General features: G+C 45.8%; 1 gene segment (V, D, J or C); it reads left to right on the top strand.

Annotated features, from left to right (window-relative positions):
* Positions 1-6,768: 6,768 nt before the first annotated feature.
* On the top strand, positions 6,769-16,863 carry LOC122706449. The segment is given in 4 exon segments: positions 6,769-6,852; positions 6,935-7,242; positions 14,228-14,234; positions 16,817-16,863. Coding segments are annotated over 4 exon segments (408 nt in total).
* Positions 16,864-20,121: the final 3,258 nt, after the last annotated feature.

Raw genomic sequence — 20,121 nt, 5'->3', positions numbered from 1 at the left:
TTGTGAGAGTTTGCTGCTGTGAGCCAAGAGCTACACCAGGATTCATGACCTTCAGAGGAGCACATTTCAATCTGGGGCCAGAGACAAGGCTAGATCCCTTGCAGGTTTTGTGTAACAGGGATTTATTAAAGTATAAAAAACATAGGGACAGCTTCTGACATAGACATCAAAAGGGGGCAGAAAGAATGCCCCCTCACTCTTTTTTAGCAAGGTGTTTTATGTCTGTTTCAGTTCAGTTCAGTGCTCAGTCATGTCTGACCCTTTGTGACCCCACGGACGGCAGCATGCCAGGCTTCCTTGTCCCATCACCAACTTCTGGAGCTTGCTCAAACTCACATCCATCGAGTTGGTCATGCCATCCAACCATCACATCCTCTGTCGTCCCCTTCTCCTGCTGCCTTCAGCTTTTCCCAGCATCAGGGTCTCTTCCAATGAGTCAGTTATTCACATCAGGTGGCCAAAGTATGGGAGCTTCAGCTTCAGGATCAGCACTTCCACTGAATATTCAGGAATGATTTCCCCTTGGATTGGCTGGTTGGATCTCCTTGCAGTCCAAGGGACTCACAAGAGGCTTCTCCATCACCAGAGTTCAAAATCATCAACTCTTTGACACTCAGTTTTCTTTATAGTCCAACTCGGACATCCACACAGGACTACTTCAAAACCATAGCTTTGACTAGATGGACTTTTATCGGGAAAGAAATGTCTCAAAAACCACTACAATATTGTAAAGTCATTAGCCTCCAACTAATAAAAATACATGGAAAAAAAAAAAAGAAATGTCTCTGCTTTTTAAAATGCTGTCTAGGTTGGTCATAGCTTTTCTTCCAAGGAGTAAGTGTCCTTTAATTTCATATCTGTAGTCACCATCTGCAGTGATTTTGGAGGCCAAGGAAATAAACTTTGTTACAGTTTCCTGAGGAACCTCCTCCTGGGGACGGTGACCTGCAGTGCTTGTGGTCCCCACGTAAGAGGGAGCCCTGGGGGAGACACTGGGTAACGTGACTCACGTTCTAGTCCATGTTACTCTGCTGACCATGGTTCCAGTTCCTGCACATGCAGGGCTCCAATCAACACGCTCGCATTCCCTTTCACTCCACAGGTCAGAGTCTGAAATCAGTTTCACTGGATTGGAATCCAGGTGTGGCAGGACCACACACACCTCAGTCTCTCACGGAGCGCTGTGGTCTGAATATTCTGTGCCCCCAGAATTCATGTTTGGAATTCCTGTGCACCTAGGATAATGATGTTAGAATCGGGGTCTTTGTCCGGTGCTTAGGTCCTGAGAGTGAAGTCTCCATAAATGGGGTTTGATTTGCTGTAAGAATCCCCAGAGAACATGCTTGCCCCCCTCTGCCTGGTGGGGACCCCAAAGGAAGGTGCCTGGTGTGAACCAGGAAGGGGGCCCTCACCAGAAGGCAGCCTCACTGGTGTCCTGACCCGGGGCGTCAAGCCTCTAGGATTGCGGGAAATAATTGTTTACAGACTGCCGGGCCAGCCGGAAGATTTCAGCGAGCAACACTACGCGTTCCTTTACGCTAAGAAATAAAGAGACAGAACAGATGGGGTCGAGAGGATCGCTGCAGTCAACGATGATTCTTTATTTCTCAGAGTTACATATATACTAAACCAAGAAGAGAGGCATCCTAAAGAAAATTCTTCCCCATGTACATCATCTTTATGATAACAATCGCCAGAGCTCTCTCATGGCGCCAAAGGCATCCTACTTATCTTAAGGGCAGTCGTGCAAAGCTATCTATCTGCGCCTTCTGTGCAGTCAAGGCTCACTAATGTTCTGTTAGGAGTTAACTTGGAGAGTAAATTCCAGAGGGGTGGCGGGACAGACAGCTATGTCTGCGAACAGACCCTTGATAATCAATCAAGGCAGCTCCCAGAGTCAGCTCTTTCAAGCCGCTCCCCGCAACAGACCACCCACCCGAGCTCCGGTATGCACTCTGAAAGGATGAAGTCAGGGACAATCTGCTTCTTTGCCGTGTCCAGTCTAGAACTTCACTGCCTGCATCCCTGGCTCTCAGGCACTCCCTTCCTCTGCACAGCCCAGCAAAGCACCTTCCATCAGTGGTCACTCCTCCCAGGGTCTGATGCCCTTGGCCTCCTTCTCACGAACAAGGTTGTTGTTTCAACTGTAACCACATGCTAATCTAGGAATATTCAAAATTCCTAGACCTCTAAATTACCCATATTTTCCAAAGTCCATTATGCCATGGGAGATGACATTCATAGACTCCATGAATGATTCAAACACACACAGTCCACCTTCAGCCCTGGAAATCCTCGTGTTCATCCTCCAGGCTCATTACACTTAGCAAACCCCAGCAGGCCTCTAAAATGTCAACCCTTAAAGAATAAAGAGCAAATTTGGTCTAAATACCATCAACCACAAGTCCCAGATCTAATCCTCTACCTCAGCTATGGGTGACGATCTGCATCCTAAAATACAACTCTAAGACAGGCATATCTCAGCTACAAACATTTTCCTTCTGTAAAAAGGATAAATGAAAGTCAGAAAGGATCCCTGGTCCCAGTGCGTGTGTGTGCGTGGTCACCTCAGTCATGTCGGACTCTTTGTGACCCTATTGAGTCTAGCCCACCAGGCCTCTCTACTCATGGGGTTCTCCAGGCAAGAACACTGGAGTGGTTGCCATACCCTCCTCCAGGAGATCTTCCCAACCCAGGATCAAAGCAGAGTCTCCTGTGTATCCTGCATTGCAGAAAGATTCTTCACCGCTGAGCCACCTGGGAAGCCCCACTGGGCCCAGAAACTGTTTTAAGTACTTTGAGGCAAACTCTACTAAGCTTCAAGGTCTGGGAATAATCTTTGGCTCCTGTTCCAGCCTCTGGGCCTGTTGATCTGCCCCCTTACTTTCCTTTCCCTTTCGTGGAAGGTGGTCCATGTTTGAAGCCGAGCACTTTCACCAGCCTGTCTCCTGCTAGTGGAGTCTGAGGCTCTAACCCTATGTTGGGCACATGTGTATTTGAAAGCGCTGTGTCTTTCTCTTGGACTGATTCTCAGACTATTGTGTCCTCCTTGGCTCCTGTAACAGTACTCTAGAGTCTATTTTATCTGGTATGAGACTTGCTACCCCAGTTTCCTTTCCATTTACGTGGAATATCCTGTCCATCCTCTCAGTTTCCATCTGTTTCTGTCCATAGGTCTGAGGGGGTCTCTTCTAGACAGCATTGCATGGGTCTTGTTTTTGTTTCATCAGCAAGGTTCATATCTTTTGGTGGAGCATTAATCAGTTTACATTTAAGATAATTATCAATATGTATGTGGTTTATCATATAGGTCATTTTGGATGTTTGTTGGTCCTGTATTGGACCAGAACCTGGTGGTCTGGAGTCAATGATGAGAGAATGAACAAAAGAAAAAGGCTAATATTCCCTGGGTTATGCAGCCGGCTTTTGCGTTCCAGGGAATCAGCCAGAAATAGAGAGAGAGAGAGAGAGAGAGAAATAAAGAAAGAAAGGCAGACAAACAGACACGGGGACTCCAGCTCTGATGGAGCAAATGTGTTTTATTCAACATGGTGTGGGCATATATATTGTCTTATAAGGTAGTTATTCTCAGCAAAGATAAAGATTAAAATTCCAGACTTACAAAACATAAGGCAATCCATATTAAAACAGAGAGTTGTAAACAATCACTTCTACCTTAAGGTTCATAAGAAGGAAGAGGGTACTTATCACCATATTGAAAAGCTAACTAAGGAAATGCCTGGATTCCTCAGCCCCAGGAAAGGCTTGGCCCTCCTCTTAATTCCTGAATATTCACTAATTGATCAGGAACAGAGGACTCCTGAGAGGTCCAAAACAGCACACAGGAAGCCTCCTGTTAAATGCTTCCTGACAGATGTTGAACCGTGACCCTCAAGTAAAAGACAATATGTGATGGTGTAGGATCCTTTCTATACATTATTGAATTTAATTTACTAATACTTTGTTGAGAATTGTTGCATTTAAATTCCTCAAAGGTATGTTTTGTAGAATTCCCAAGAGAAGTTGTTTGTTCCTGGACTGTTCCTGAAACTTTTTGAAATGATGATTATATAATTCAATTTAGACACAAATGATCAGTCTTTTCAAGTTGTCTGTTCCATCCTGACTCAGTTTTGAAGGTTTTGCAGTTTACAAATTTGTCCATTTCTTCTAGGTTGTACAATTTGCGGGCACACAACTGTTTGTAACAATCCCATGTGACTTTTTTGGATCTCTGTGGTATTAGTTGTCTAATACCATGTCTCCTCATCTATTTCTCATTTTATTCCAGTACTTTCTTCTCCTTGGTGAACCTGGGTAAAGATTTATGATATTGTTTGTCTTTGCAAAAAATCCCAACAAACCAGTTTTTTATTTCACTTTTCCTTCTCATTGTTTGTTGTGTGTGTATGTCTATATTCATCTCAATATTACTGATTTCTTCTCAGGTTTTTGTTCTTTCCTTCCTTCTACTGTCTCTGGGCTTTGCTTGATCTTCGTTTCTCTAATTCCTTTAGGATGTAAGTTAGGTTGTTTACTTCCAGTTTCTTGAGGAAGGCCTGTATTGTTATCAACTTTCTTCTTAGAACTGTTGTGCTACCATGGATTTTAGAGGTGAAATTGTCTTTATATGCAGAATACATAACAGTATAGATAGAAAACCCTAAAGACTCCACACAAAGCTACTAGACAACATTATCCAGAAAGCCCTGAACTCAACAGGTCAGAGTGGGTACCAGCATTTGATTGCTCACGGCTGAGGAGTTGTTGGGGGTTCTCTGGGGATTCAGGTTCTAATGCCATAAACTAAAGCCCATAATAGACCAACTGGCAGTGGATTTGGGGATGTGGTCTGGAGTCTTCCAGTCCCGGAAGGTGAGAAGCATATTTGGATTTTACAGGTGGTCCAATGGGATCACAAGATCAGAGAAAGTGGAGGAGAGGAAAGCCTGCTAGTTGATGCACGCAAGATCCCACTGGCTTTGATGAGGGACGAAGGTGTTGAGCCAAGGGATGAGGACACATTCTCATCCCTCAGAAGCTCAGTGACCTGGAAGCCAGAGGCCCACAATTCCAGGGTCACCTGGATCAGATCCTGATCCAGGACAGGAGTCCTCATCACGGTGCATGCCATCTGGGACAAGTGACGCCACACACTCTGAGGCAGAGTGAGGAGGGACCTCTCCCCAGAGCACATTCAGGTGTCGGGAAACAGGATCCGGTACAGAAGGCGTGCTGGTGCAGAACTGCTATCGCCAAGCCAGACCAGAAAGGGCTTTTCATAGCCAGTAGGTTCTACCTCAGTCAGTGTTCAGGTGAGATCCCTGTGCCGAGGAAGAGCTGACCCGCCCCAGACGCGAAGGGGTGACGTCTCAGGGCAGGAGAGGGCCAGGGTCACACGGACAGGGTGTCAGTCAGAGATGGGGACTCACACCGGTCTCTTCTGGCTCCAGGAGAGATAACACCTCTGATGGCAGCACTCACCACCCCCGGAAAACCCACCTAAAGTCCAGACACACGGTGACGGCCGTCATCCCCAGTCTACATGCTCACAGCCGGGATGCAGGTGCGAGGCCACAGCCTCAGGGCCACAGGGAGACGGGGGAGCTGAGCTCTGCTCTCCAGCACTGCTGACTCAGAGGACCTCAGGCTCAGCCCAGGACACGGAGACCCTGGGCTCGGGAAAGCTGATCTCAGTGGGGTTTTCAAGGGAACCTGCTTCCTGAAGAGGGGCTTTCCTCTGACCATGCCGCCCTCACACTGCACGCCATTCACTCTGAAGGTTTACCTCCACGAAGCATGTGTGTCCTCTCACCACTGTGGTGGGGACTATGTTCCCTGAGCTCCCATCTCACGGCAGGGACACAGAGAGGAAGGAATAAGCACTTGGAAGAGCAGGGAGTCTGTGCAGAGTGAGCAGGGCACCTGCCCAGCATGTTGGAGCACTGAGGAGCTCCCAGGCACTGTCTGTCCTTAGTAATTGGTAGCCTTGTGGTCCTTAGTGTCCACACTCAAGAAGCGGGTCCTGAGGTTCACAAGCTCCTGCAGACACTCAGTTGTGCACACGATCATGCAGGACAGCCCACTGGGCAAGCCAGCCATGCTGGGAAGACGAGCTTCTCAGCAGAAATGACTACTTTATCCACAAAGTTAACTGCATGGTTAGTACTTATGAACACCCCACCTCCAGGGAAACTCTTGATTTCAAACTGCTTCAGATGAAGAAATGGTCTTGCCTGTTAAGGGAAATAAAAAATCCTTTGGACTTATGATCAATTTAAATTGTACTGAGTTTTTTTTTAATTGAATGCAATTATCACAGAATCTCTCCCTCCTGTTTTAATATCCTGTTCATGAATATAAGCTAATGCAGAAAAGAACAATAAATAAGAATTTCTGACAAGTATGCAGACCTTGAATCTGAGCTGTTTAATTGACAAACGAAGAGATAAACCTCCATGGGATTACTCTCTTCCCAAAATCTGTGCTTGATATTTGACCACATCTTTTTTCCTGACTAGCCCGTCCACATCCATTCATTCGTGGACACAGAGGCCCGGGGACATGGGGAGGGGGTCTTCAGGCGGGGACTGAGTTCTCTGAGGGCACAGTCAGCACCTCCTCACAAGGGGAGCCTCATAGACAGGACCTCCTTTCATTGTTTTCTGTTTTTATGCAGAGGCCCCTCCCACATGCAAAGATCCACTCAGGTCACAGGCTGGAAACAAAGCACCAGGTCACTTAAATTCAGGCTCCTCCTCAGGCTTGAAGAGATTTCAGGAGCGGTGACTCTCATCTGCACGAAGATGAGCCCACTGTGGACCTTCCTCTTCGTGCTGTCAGCTCCCAGCGGTGAGTGTCTCTGGATCAGACATGGGCACGTGGGGAAGCTGCATCTGAGCCCGTGAGTCACCGTGCTTCTCTCTGTCCACAGGGGTCCTGTCCCAGGTGCAGCTGCAGGAGTCGGGACCCAGCCTGGTGAAGCCCTCACAGACCCTCTCCCTCACCTGCACTGTCTCTGGATTCTCATTAAGCAGCAATAGTGTAGGCTGGATCCGCCAGGCTCCAGGAAAGGCGCTGGAGTGGGTTGGTGGAATAAGTAGTGGTGGAAGCACAGGCTATAACCCAGCCCTGAAATCCCGGCTCAGCATCACCAGGGACACCTCCAAGAGCCAAGTCTCTCTCTCACTGAGCAGCGTGACACCTGAGGACACGGCCGTGTATTACTGTGCAAGATGCACAGTGAGGGGAAGTCAGAGTGAGCCCAGACAGAAACCTCCCTGCATGGGCGCCCAGCACCACCAGGGGGCGCTCAGGGCCCACCTCGTTCAGGACTGCGCGCAGGAGCAGGTGCCCCGTGGGGGCCTGGAGGGAACTCCTGTTTGAATCTGGTTTTCTCCTCCCGCCCAGCGATTCCCTGGAAACCTCTTTTGTGTCCTCACTGTTCCGTTATTGTGGCTTATACTGCTTTCATAAAACCATACATAGTTTTTATTTTTCGTTTAAGTATAGTTGTGTGTTTGTATGTATATGTCTGTGTGGAATATGTACCAACACTCCCGTGTAATCCAATAGTCAGAATTGTGTGTTTTCTCTGTTTTGTTTTTGTCTTGCCATAGACTCTGACTACAACTCTGAGGCTCACCGTCATTTTCCATGAGTCCAAAGTCATCAAATGTAGTGAATGGCCCAAGAAGCCCCAGGAAAGCTTTAAACGTTCCTTTTGCTGTTTCTGTACATGTTCAGTGAGAAGACACACCCTCCTGCTTTCAGTCTACCTTCACAAACACTTCGAAGTCTGCAAGTTGTAGTGTTACAGACTGTAATCCGATGTTCCATAGGGAGTGATCCTCATTATTCATGGATTCCGTTTTTGCAAATTCACCTACTTGCTAATTTACATCTGGACCCCAAATGTGACCCCAAAGTGGATGATGACCTTCACCTATATCCATATCCCCTCTCAGCAGGAGTGAAATAATCTTCATTTCCTCTAGTCTCTCACAGGCTGGTTGTGGCCACTTTCTCTCGTCTAAGCAAGGATGTTGCAGGAATGTCCGCAAGTCCATCCAGGTGACCGGCTTAGTATAGTATGGAACCAATAAAAAATGGAAAGTATCGTGGAAAGTAAGCTTTTGGACATAAAACAGATTGCCAGGCATTTCAGTAGCAAAAATGAATTTATTTAGGAGCAACCGAGAATTACAAATTGGAGTCTGCAATTATAAAGAGTCATGTGCAATTCCCCAGTAGAAGTGGAGAGACTGTCTTTTGTATCAAAGTAAAAAGTGAGGTGGGAGGGCTCTTGTAACTAAAACTCTGTGGTTTTTCTTTACCTGAGTTTTTTGTCAGAAAAGAAGAGGTAACTTTGTTCAGGTTCGATTCAGAGATTGTCCAAGGGCATGAAAACTCCTCCTCCTGTCCACTGGGTTTTATTTAGTTGTACTTTCTCTTTCCTCTCCTCCTCCTCATTCTTATTCTAATTCTTTTACACTTTCCACTTTTGGTCAAGGGCTTCCAAGGTGACATTACTGATAAGAAGAAGAAAAAAAAAAACCTGCTAGTAATAGAGTCTCCTGCCAGTGCCAGAGAGTTGGGAGAGAAGGGTTCGATCCCTGGGTTGGGAAGGTCCCCTGGAGAAGGCCATGGTAATCCACTCCAGGATTCTTGCCTGGAGAATCCTATGGACAGAGGAGCCTGGTGGACTACAGCCCATAGGGTTGCACAGAGTCAGACACGACCTAAACAAGTTAAAACACCCTCACTTTTGTCAAGATCCTTCTCAGAAAATGAGCAATACTTGGGTTTTTTAAACTTTTGTCTCTCAGTGACAGGAGGAACTTTTCTGGGTGCAGTGTCATTCAGAGGGAAAGTGCGCAGACTGTAAGTCTGTTGCTGTCACATTTAGGTAAGAAGAGGACTGATAGGGAGAGCTCTCAGGCATTTTTTAACTAAAACCCCTGTGTTGTCAAGATCATAGTCATTGGGAAGCACGTGACATTTTACATTATCATCCAGGGTTTGGCAGAAAAATGCCCAATAGGTCTGGTCCAGATATTGTAGAAAGTTCTCATAACATATTACCTTAAACTCTGAAATATCATTAAATTCAGGTCAGCTTTGAGGTGCAAGTCCATTCAGGACTCAGCTGTTCTTACTGTGTGTCATGGGAATCCTAGTTGCTATCCTCTGGAGGGTTGGTTAGCAGTGCTTGGTAGGGTCCTTTCCAGTGAGGCTGAAGAGTTCTTCTGGGGCATTGGTCCAGTAGGTGAAGGTACCAGGTGGCAACATATGAGGCTTAGGTCTGTCTCCTGAGAGTCACTGCGAGTAGATAGCTCCAGAGGATCAGGTGTCAGGAGGTGTCCATGAGTGTGAAACAATCACGATGGGCGTCACTGGTGATGGGGGTGGAGGGTAGATGAGGAGTCGTGCAAGAAGCAGCAAATAAAAAGACCTCTTGGGGTGAGGCGGCTGACTGAGAACTGTTGAACGTGGTAAAGGGTCGTAACCAGAAGCTCAGTGGCCATAATGACTGTAAGGCTCGGGGACTATCCACACACCACAGCATCTGTTGCCGCCCGATGTGTCTGTGGTGGTCCCTTCATTTTAGTGAGAACTCCAAGGGTACCCCTTCATTTTTCACACGACAGGAAACATGGAGATGGCCAGAGGCAGGTGGCCTCTAAAACTCTACTTTAAAGACTTGAAAGCTCTGTCATCTGGTATCCCCCATGAAATTGAGTTGGGATTGTAACTGTTGAGAGAATCACATCTAGATAGTAAAGAATTATAAAATCCAATCTCAACAGTAGTCAACTCGCCCATGAAGAGCCTCACATCAGGCATTTACTTTTGGGATTTAGGAAACTTTGGACACCATGAAGCCTATCTGATAAAAGCACAGCCCCTTTTGTGATATCAGATACACTAAATGTCACATATGAGATTGGCACACTGATTTTTCCTTGTTGACCTCTTGTTCCTTTAAGGCTACAATTTTAATACACGGATGTTGTTTCCAAGAAGAAAGTTTGAGAAGTAGAGAAAAGAAGAAAATTTCCACATGTTGCAACAAAATAGATCTCTTAGAACATTGTATTTCATCCAGATCAGCGTTCTGGAATATCCAGAAATAAACAGGTCTCTCAATAAAGAACTGAAACTTTCGGTTCAGTCACTCAGTCCTTTCCAACTCTCTGCGACCCCATGGATTGCAGCACGCCAGGCCTCCCTGCGCATCACCAACTCCCAGAGCTTGCTCAAAATCATGTCCATCAATTTGGTGAAGGGTTCCATCCGTCTCATCCTCTGTTGTGCCCTTCTTCTCCTTCCTTCAATCTTTCCAGCCTCAGGGTCTTTTCCAATGAGTCCATTCTTGCATCAGGTGGCCAAACTATTGGAGTTTCAGCTTCTTGTCAGTCCTTCCAATGAACCTTCGGGACTGATTTCCTTTAGGATTGACTGGTTTGATCTCCTTGCAGTCCAAGGCATTCTCAAGAGTCTTCTCCACCACCGCGGATCAAAAGCATCAATTCTTCAGTGCTCAGCTTTCTTTATAGTCCAACACTGACATCCATACATGACTACTGGAAAAACCATAGCTTTGACTAGACAGATCTTTGTTGGAAAAGTAAGGTCTCTGATTTTTAATATGCTGACCAGGTTAGTCAAAACTTTTCTTCCAAGAAGCAAGCATCTTTTAATTTCGTGGCTGCAGTCACAATCTGCACTGAGATTGGAGCCCAGAAAAGTAAGGTCAGTCACTGTTTCCACTGTCTCCCCATCTATTTGCTGTGAAGTGATGGGACCAGATGCCATGATCTTAGTTTTCTGAATGTTGAGTTTTAAGCCAACTCTTTCACTCTCCTCTTTCATTTCATCAAGAGGCTCTTTAATTCTTCTTCACTTTCTGCCTTGAGGGTGGAGTCATATGAATATCTGAGGTTATTGTTATTTGTTTTGGCAATCTTGATTCCAGTTTGGGCTTCATCCAGCCCAGCACTTCTCATGATGTACTCTTCACACTCTCTATTCATGATACAGGTCTATTTATCAACTCTGATGTTTGTGAGTTTATTCTCTAAGTCTATGCTTTGATTCCTGTGTCAGTGTTATTGTTACCACTGTTGTTGTCAGGACAGAGTTTTTAATAAATACAAAAAGTTAGAAATGATTTATGAATCATGTGTGTGGGTTGATATCTAAAAATTCATTCTGAAGCTCAGGGCACCAAAAACTTCACTCTGCTGACACAGTCATCTTGCAAAGGAAGTCAGGGCCCAAGAAATGTCCACACAAAGAGGACATGAGGCCCAGCACTGTACTCTGACTGAGCCCCAGGCTACAGTCAGGTCAACTTTCCTTACATGTGAGTGTATTGTAAGAGGGGACCCTGGAGATGAACTTGAGACCCTCACAGGAGCCCTGTGTCGGACAGGGTGGACCCTCCCAAAGCACAGAGTGTGAACAAAATAAAGGGTGACTGTCACTTTAAACTGCCAAATGTTGTGATTGCTTCCTTCGCATCAGAAAACACCTAAAATTTTACACATTTCCACACAGGACCCATTTCCCCATTTCATAAATGGTAAGTGTACGGCACAGTTGGACAGGGTGACTGGAGAAAGGTCACACTGCCATTTGAGGTGCTCTGAGACAGTCCCAGGTCAGAATCCAGAGCCAAAGTCCTCCTAGCAAGATACAGGGAGGACCTAAGTTCCCGGGCAGGAGTCCCGGGCTCCCAGGTAGGAAGACACACCTGTGTGCATGGAGAACAACACCAACTGGTTACACCTAGCAGGACCACACTGGCACTGGTGGGGACAGCACTTAGGAGACCATGACCACCACTACACCTTTCCTCATTCGACCTCAGGGAATGCATTTCAGGTTAATTTGCTGGTAGTTTCATTCTATTCACTGGCCTCTGCCCTAGTTAAGTTAATATTCTTCTCTTTTACTCTCTGGGCATTTCCGTCTCTCCAGGATTTAAATCCGTTTCTTGTCTTATTACTGTTACTATCTGATAAATTGATGAGAAAAACATCTACTTCTGCTTCATTGACTGCACTAAAGCCTTTGCCTGTGGGTCACAACAAACTATGGAAAATTCTCAAATAAACAGGAATACCAGGCCACCTCACCCACCTCCCGAGAAATCTGTATGGAGGTCAAGAAGCCATAGTTAGAACTGGACGTGGAACAATGGACTGATTCAAAATTGGGAAAGGAGTACATCAAGACTGTGTATTGACACTCTGCTTATTTAACTTACATTTACAGTACATCATGCGAAATGCTGGGCTGGATAAAGCACAAACTTGAATCAAGGTTGCCAGGAGAAATATTAATAACCTCCGATATGCAGGTGACACCACCCTTATGACAGAAAGTGAAGAGGAACCTAAAGAGCCTGTTGATAAATGTGAAAGTGGAGAGTGAAAAAGCTCGCTGAAAAGTCAACATTCAAGAAACTGAGGTCATGGCATCTGTGAACTATGATCATAATAACGTCATAGATAATGGAGGGGGAAACAGTGGAAACATTGACAGGCTTTATTTGCTTGAGCTCCACAGTTTCTGTAGATGGTGACTACAGCCATGAAATTAAAAGAAGAAAAGCTTGGAAGGAAACCTATGACCAACCTAGACAGCATATTAAAGAGCAGGTACAATACTTTGCCAACAGAGGTCCCTTTACGCAAAGCTATGGTCTTTCCATAGGTCATGTTCAGGTGTGAGAGTTGGACCATAAAGAAAGCTGAGCACTGAAGAATTAATGGTTTGGAACTGCGGTGTTAGATAAGAGTCTTGAGAGTCCCTTGGACTGCAAGAAGATCAAATCAGTCACTCTGAAAGGAAATCAATCCTAATATTCATTGGGAGTACTGATGCTGAAGCTGAAACTCCAGGATTTTGGTCACCAGAAAGGAAGAGCCAACTCATTGGAAAAGACCCTGATGCTGGGAAACATTGAAGTCAGGAGGACAGGGGGGCGAGAGAGGACGAGATGGTTGGCTGGCTTCACCGACTCAATGACGTGAGTTTGAGAAACCTCTGGGAGATGGAGAAGGAAAGCACAACATGGGGTGCTTCCATCCATGGGGTATCAAAGAGTCAGACACAACTCAGTGACTAAACAATAACATTTGATGAGATTTGATCATGTGTAAGTTGTATGCAGATGACACCACCCTTATGGGAGAAAGTGAAGAGGAACTAAAAAGCCTCTTGATGAAACTGAAAGAGGAGAGTGAAAAAGTTGGCTTAAAGCTTAACATTCAGAAAACTAAGATCATGGCATCCGGTCCCATCACTTCATGGGAAATAGATGGGGAGACAGTGGAAACAGTGTCAGGCTTTATTTTTGGGGGCTCCAAAATCACTGCAGATGGTGACTGCAGCCATGAAATTAGAAGACGCTTACTCCTTGGAATGAAAGTTATGACCAACCTATAGAGCATGTTAAAAAGCGGGGACGTTACTGTGCCAACAAAGGTCTGTCTGGTCAAGGCTATGGTTTTTCCAGTGGTCACGTATGGATGTGAGAGCTGGACTGTGAAGAAAGTTGAGCGCCAAAAAATTGATGCTTTTGAACTGTCCTCCAGGCCACAGAAAAGGGAACAGATTTTCCTTCCTCATTGTGAAATCTCAGCCCTGCACTACTGGTAGACCAGCTGTCCCTGCCAGGATGGAGGCTCTTGGATTGCTGCCTGGTCTCTTGCATAAATGCCCAGGCAGCACCACGGGATCCTCTGTGGGTCACTGGGAATAATGCAAGTTACAGGGCATGTGGGTGTGTGGCTCTACATGTGCTCCTTGCTTCCAGGTCCAATAAATCCCTACAGGCTTAGACAATACCTACATCCTGCTCTACTGTGTGGTTTGCTTTATGTAAAATATTTACCATCAAAGCAATTACCACTAGACACATAGACAGCTGGTGGGAAAGGTTATAGTCAGACAGATACTAGCATCCACTTTCAGACAAGTGCTGAAAACAAATCTGTAATCCTTTCTTTACCACAACATCTTAAGGGAGCTCTAGAATGGAGGAAAATCAGGCCTGTTCTCCTTCCAGGAACAGACCAGAGCCTGAGTAGGCACGTCCAGCTCTGTCCAGCATCCCCTATAGGGGCAGCCATGTCCAGTGTGAGAAGCCCAGGCACAGACAGGAGGGCTCACTGTGCCCTGATGTGTGCCCTCCAGCACATCACCGCAAGTCCAGGCTGCAGGTTAGCTTCACGTCTGTAAGACGCAGGTAAACCAATTCCTACATCACATTCTAGTTGAGCTGGTGTAGAAAAAAATAGTAATAAAACAGGCACTGAGTGTCAGGGCCCAGGGAAAGTCGCTCCCAAACGGGCCTCCATGGCATATTGATTGCTATGAACTGAAGTGAGTTAAGAAAGGACCATCGAGCTGCTGTGGGCACTGCTCTCAATTCCAAGCTATCTCTGAGTACGCTGGCAATTATGGCTTGTCGGTGGCTCAGTGGTGGAGAATCTGCCTGCCCAGAAGGAGACCCGGGTTCAACTCCTGGGCCCAAAAGAAGGAAACAGAAACCTACTGCAGTATTCTTGCCTGGGAAATCCCATTGACAGAGGAGCCTGATGTGCAACAGTCCATGGTGTCAAAAAAGAATCAGACACAACTTAGTGAGTGAACAAAACCAACATGCAAGCAGCTGGCCCTGGTGGCTCTTATGCATGGTTTTCACCAGATCACCAGCACAGATCCTAGGAGCTCAGCCACCTGGACTGCACCTGGACCTGCTATGGGAGCTATGGAGGCAACATGGACACTCCTCTGACCCAGCCCCCTCGTGTACAGATCCACAGAGTGCACGGCTACTAAAACTAGAACCATCCAAGCTGCAAGGGCCCTTGTTGTCTTTTGGGGTTTTCACAGGTGCTGAATTTAGCAAGCCACCCCTGGAAGTGTCCCTGCTCAGTTCACACAGCGCACGGAGAGATTTCCCTCCTGTTCCTTAGCCGCACATCCCTGCGTGCTCAAGTAAAAGTGAATAACCTGGGAATCATGGACAAATTCTTAGAAAGATATGACCTTCAAAGAATCAATGAGGTCTTTATCTTTCTGGCTTACTTCACTCTGTATAATGGGCTCCAGTTTCATCCATCTCATTAGAACTGATTCAAATGAATTCTTTTTAATGGCTGAGTAATAATCCACGGTGCATATGTACCACAGTTTCCTTATCCATTCATCTGCTGATGGACATCTAGGTTGCCTCCATGTCCTGGCTATTATAAACAGTGCTGCGATGAACATTGGGGTGCATGTATATAGTATACTAACGCATATATATGGAATTTAGAAAGATGGTAACGATAACACTATATGCAAAACAGAAAAAGAGACACAGATGTACAGAACAGACTTTTGGACCCTGAGGGAGAAGGCGTGGGTGGGATGTTTGGAGAGAACAGCATCGAAACATGTATATTATCAAGGGTGAAACAGATCACCAGCCAACCTGGATGCATGAGACAAGTGCTCGGGGCTGGTCCACTGGGAAGACCCAGAGGGATGGGGTGGGGAGGGAGGTGGGAGGGGGGATTGGGATGGGGAATACATGTAAATCCATGGCTGATTCATGTCAATGTATGGCAAAAACCACTACAACATTGTAAAGTAATTAGCCTCCAACTAATAAAAAAAAATGGAAAAAATAAAAAAAAAGAATCAACGAGGAAGAAATAGAAAATAGGAACAGACCAATTACAAATAACGGAATTGAAGATGTGATTAACAACGCTCCAACAACCAAAAATCCACAACCAGATGGCTTCAGGGTAGGAATCTATCAGACATTTAGAGAAGAGCTAACACCTATCCTCAAACGGTTTTTTCTTTTAAAATTCAGACAGAAACACTCCCAAGCTCTTTCTACAAGGCCATCATCACCCTGATACTACAGGAAGACAAAGATGTCACAAAAGAGAAAATTATGGCCAAAATTACTGACACGCAAGATGCAAATATCTCTCAACAATATACTAGTAAACAGAGTCCAACAACACATTAACAGAAAACAACACCGTGATGAAGATGGATTATCCAGGGATGCAGGATTCTTCAATACGTGCAAATTAATCAACATGACACACCATATTAAGAGATTAAGAAATAAAACCTATATGCTCATCATAATTGATAAAGAGAACACTTTTTCATTCTATCTGAATTTCAGAAATTATTTGGAGAGAACTCTAATCGATGAAAACAGCTACTTGGAAGATCCAAGAAATTAAAATTATAGAAACCTACTCATCCTGTGTAGAAACCTACTCACCCTGTGTTGGAGTAGGAAATGGCAACCCACTCCAGTACTCTCGCCTGGAAAGTCCCATGGAGGGGGGAGCATGGTAGGCTACAGTCCACGGGATCACAAAGAGTCGGACACGACTGAGCAGCTTCACTTTCACACATCCTGTGTAGTTTTATTCTAGTGATCAGAAAACTGGTACAATGCCATGACCTGTTCCCAGCGTCCCACACAGGCCAAGTGTTCCAGATCCAAAGGCCAGGGTGAGAGAACTCAAATGTCCCAGTTGGATGAGTGGAGCCTAAAGCTGCCTTACCCAACTTATAAGTACAAGTTTCCCCCACGTGCAATGTTCCCCCATTCCCTAGAGTACAATCTACCCCTGGGCTGTGGGAGCTCACAGGACTCCCTTCACACAGGACTGAGGTCTAGGGAAAGCAGAGCTGTGGTCTAAAAGTTAAGGCTTCTCCTGTGCCTGACGGCTGTGGCTGCAGGTTACTGACAGCGACTGACTCCCCTTGTCCCCAGGTGTCCTGTCCCAGGTGCAGCTGCAGGTTCCAGCCCAGGACTGGTGAAGCCGTCCCAGACACTATCCCTCACCTGTGCGTCTCTGTTTCCTCCATACCAGTGGTCACTGGGGAGTTGGATCCACCAGCCCCCAGGTAAGGGGTAGAGTGGATGTGAGCCGTCATTTCTGGTGGCAACACTTACTGCAACCCACCCCTCAAGAGCCGCACCTCCATCTGCAGAGACACATCCAAGAACCAGCTCTCCCTGCAGCTGATGTCTGTAACCAGTGAGGACCCAGCCGTGTATTACTGTGCAAGAGACATCGTGGGGGGAAGTCAGTGTGAGCCCAGACCCAAGCCAGCCTGCAGGAGACAGGCTGGGGGATGCAGGGGTGGTGCTTGGGACTCACACTTGTTTCCTCCCTAGGAGCAGGTGCAGATGGAGGTTAAGGGCCGGTTTCCTGTCAGGATCTGTGATTTCCTCTACAGTCAGTACTTCCCCTTGGGGAACATCTCTGGCCTCAATATTCTTTTTTATCTCTTAGTTCTTTGACCTATAAAGATTTGTTGGAATAAGAGAAAGTCATTTTCTCCTGCAGAAAAGCAGAGTCACTGTCACTTTCTTCTGTCGCCAAGTGCCAAGTAATTTCCAAATCTATGGAGGTAAGTCAGCTACATACATGCAAGGGACTCTACGGGGTTCAACAGGGCAGCTCAGCACAGGGCAGTGAGCAAGCCTGCCAGGAGGTAGCAGCACGATGCACATGGTGGACATCAGGCAGAGAGACAGACCCTGCTGCTGGTGGTGTTGTCTGCACACTTGCTCACAGCATCAAGCTCAGTGGGCACTATGAAAAGGCAAGGATCCACACCAAACCTTGGTTCAAACTTGCAGTATGTGCACGTGCACACATAGACACACACACAGATACACCAAGGGGATTTACTAATAAACCCTTCATCACGTCCATTATCCAGGTGTCATTTGAGAGGAGGAAAATCCTCTCAGCAATCAGAAATGAAGCCTGAGTCTGGAGTGGAGACCTGACCAGGACATCTGTTTCTACAGGGGTCAGAGGTGTTGAAGCGATGAGGGTCCTGCTCACAGGAGAGGCTCCTGTGGGTTCAGTCTCACACCTGCATCAAAAGAGAGAAAACAAGTTTCTTATTGAACCTCCAGTGTGTGGGCAGAGGAGAAAACAGGATTAAGCCTTAAGGGGTCAGTAGTCATGAAAACACAGAGTCTGACATTTCCTTCTTCTTAGCCACTATAAGAAAGGATGAAAGAAAGAGGTAAATGATCACTAAAGGTGGCATAACCCAAGTCCTTAGAAAACAAGAGGACTGCTGACCTGTAAGCAAGCAATGATAACATTAAATTCATGATGGGATTAGAGGAAGGTTTAGCCCAGAAACTTGGGTGCTAGGTGTCCATTGTGTAAGGTCATGGCTTGTTTTGAAGGTCTTGGGTCTGCTGTGTGTTCCTACAATGAAGAGAGTCCACCATATCTAGAAGAATCTTCATTTTAAAGGGCTCTATTGAAGTACAGAGCTGAAAAATTGATGTAAATGAAATGTGCTGCTGGAGAAGAGTCTTCAGTTTCCCTTGGACTGCAAGGAGAGCAAACCAGTCAATTCAAAAGAAAATCAACCCTAAATATTTATTGGAAGGACTGATGCTGATGCTGAAGCTCCCATACATTGGCCACCTGATGCAAAGAGCTGAGCCATTGAAAAAGACTCTAATGCTGGGAAAGACTTCAGGCAAAAGGAGGAGGGGAAGATAGAGGATGTTGTGGTTAGATAGCATCACTGGAGATACTGGTGCACGGAGGAGCTGGGCGTGATGCAGCCCAGGGGTTTCAAAGAGTCAGACATGACTGAGCACATTTATCAATGTCTTATCATTTCTTGTATGAGCTCTTGTGCAAAAGTGTGCAACATTTTGACATACTTAATTTTAATTATAAATATTTTCCACAGACTTCCTTGTAATTAAATGAAATGACATTTCAAATTAAAAATACTGTGGTGTGAGGACACATCTTCACACATTGAACTGACAGACTGAACTCACACACTGAACTCACAGATCCTAGTTCGGACACAACACATCTGTGTGTAGAAGAGGTCCATGAACCTGGGACCTGTTATATTTCCTTCTGTGAGAACATGAAATTATATGTGTCTCCTAACTCCACCAGCTCATGGTGTCCAGGTCAGATGCGGGGCATCTCTGCAAATGCAGGCCCTGATGCCCCTTGGTGAGTAGCAACAGTCTCACCTGCTCCAGGTGTCGGATGCCACACCTTCCCTCCCCTGCTCCACAGCATCAGCTCACTTTTCAGGTCCAGACCAGAGAGTCTAGATGTGTCCTGTGATTCTTGCTCTTCCTGCTTTGGTTGAAGGTCTTATTACCTACACACAGGCAGGGCAGGGTCTTTCTGATTTAATTTACTCACTCATATGATTGAAAAGATAGAAGATGTCTGAGGAGGCCTTACAAATAGCTGAGAAAAGAAGACAAGTGAAAGGCCAAGGAGAAAAGGAATGATATACCCATCCGATAGTAGAGTTTCAAAGAAGAGGAAGGAGAGATAAGAAAGACTGCTTAAGTGAACAATGCAAAGGAATAGAGAAAAACAACAGAATGGGAAAGACTAGAGATCTCTTCAAGGAAATTAGAGATACCAAGGGAACACTTCATGCAAAGATGGGAACAATAAAGCACAGAAATGGTAGAGACCTAACAGAAGCAGAAGATAGTAAGAAGAGGTGGCAAGAATACACAGAAGAGGTATACAAAAATGATCTTCATGACCCAGAGAATCACGATGGTGTGATCATTCAGCTAGAGCCAGATATCCTGGAATGTGAAGTCAAGTGGGCCTTAGGAAGCATCTACACAAAGCTAGTGGGAGTGATGGAATTCCAATTGAGCTATTTCAAATCTTAAAAGATGATGCTGTGAAAGTGCTGCACTCCATATGCCAGCAAATTTGGAAACCTCAGCAGTGGCCACAGGACTGGAAAAGGTCAGCTTTCATTCCAACCCCGAAGAAGGGCAACACCAAAGAATGGTCAAACCACTGGACAACTGCACTCACATCACATGCTAGCAAGGCCGTGCTCAAAATCCTCCAAGCTAGGCTTCAACAACACATGAACTGAGAACTTCCAGATGTACAAGCTGGATTAGAAAAGGTAATGGAACCAGAGATCAGATTGCCAACAACATTTGGATCATAAAAGAGCAAACAATTAAAAAAAATCTACTAATGCTTCATGACTATGCTAAAGCCTTTGACTGTGTGGATCACAACA

Source organism: Cervus elaphus, chromosome 13, assembly GCF_910594005.1.
Source record: "Cervus elaphus chromosome 13, mCerEla1.1, whole genome shotgun sequence".
Classification (NCBI taxonomy): Eukaryota; Metazoa; Chordata; class Mammalia; order Artiodactyla; family Cervidae; genus Cervus; species Cervus elaphus.
Note: the sequence above shows the minus strand (reverse complement) of the source record. Positions and strands in the feature narration are given on the sequence as shown.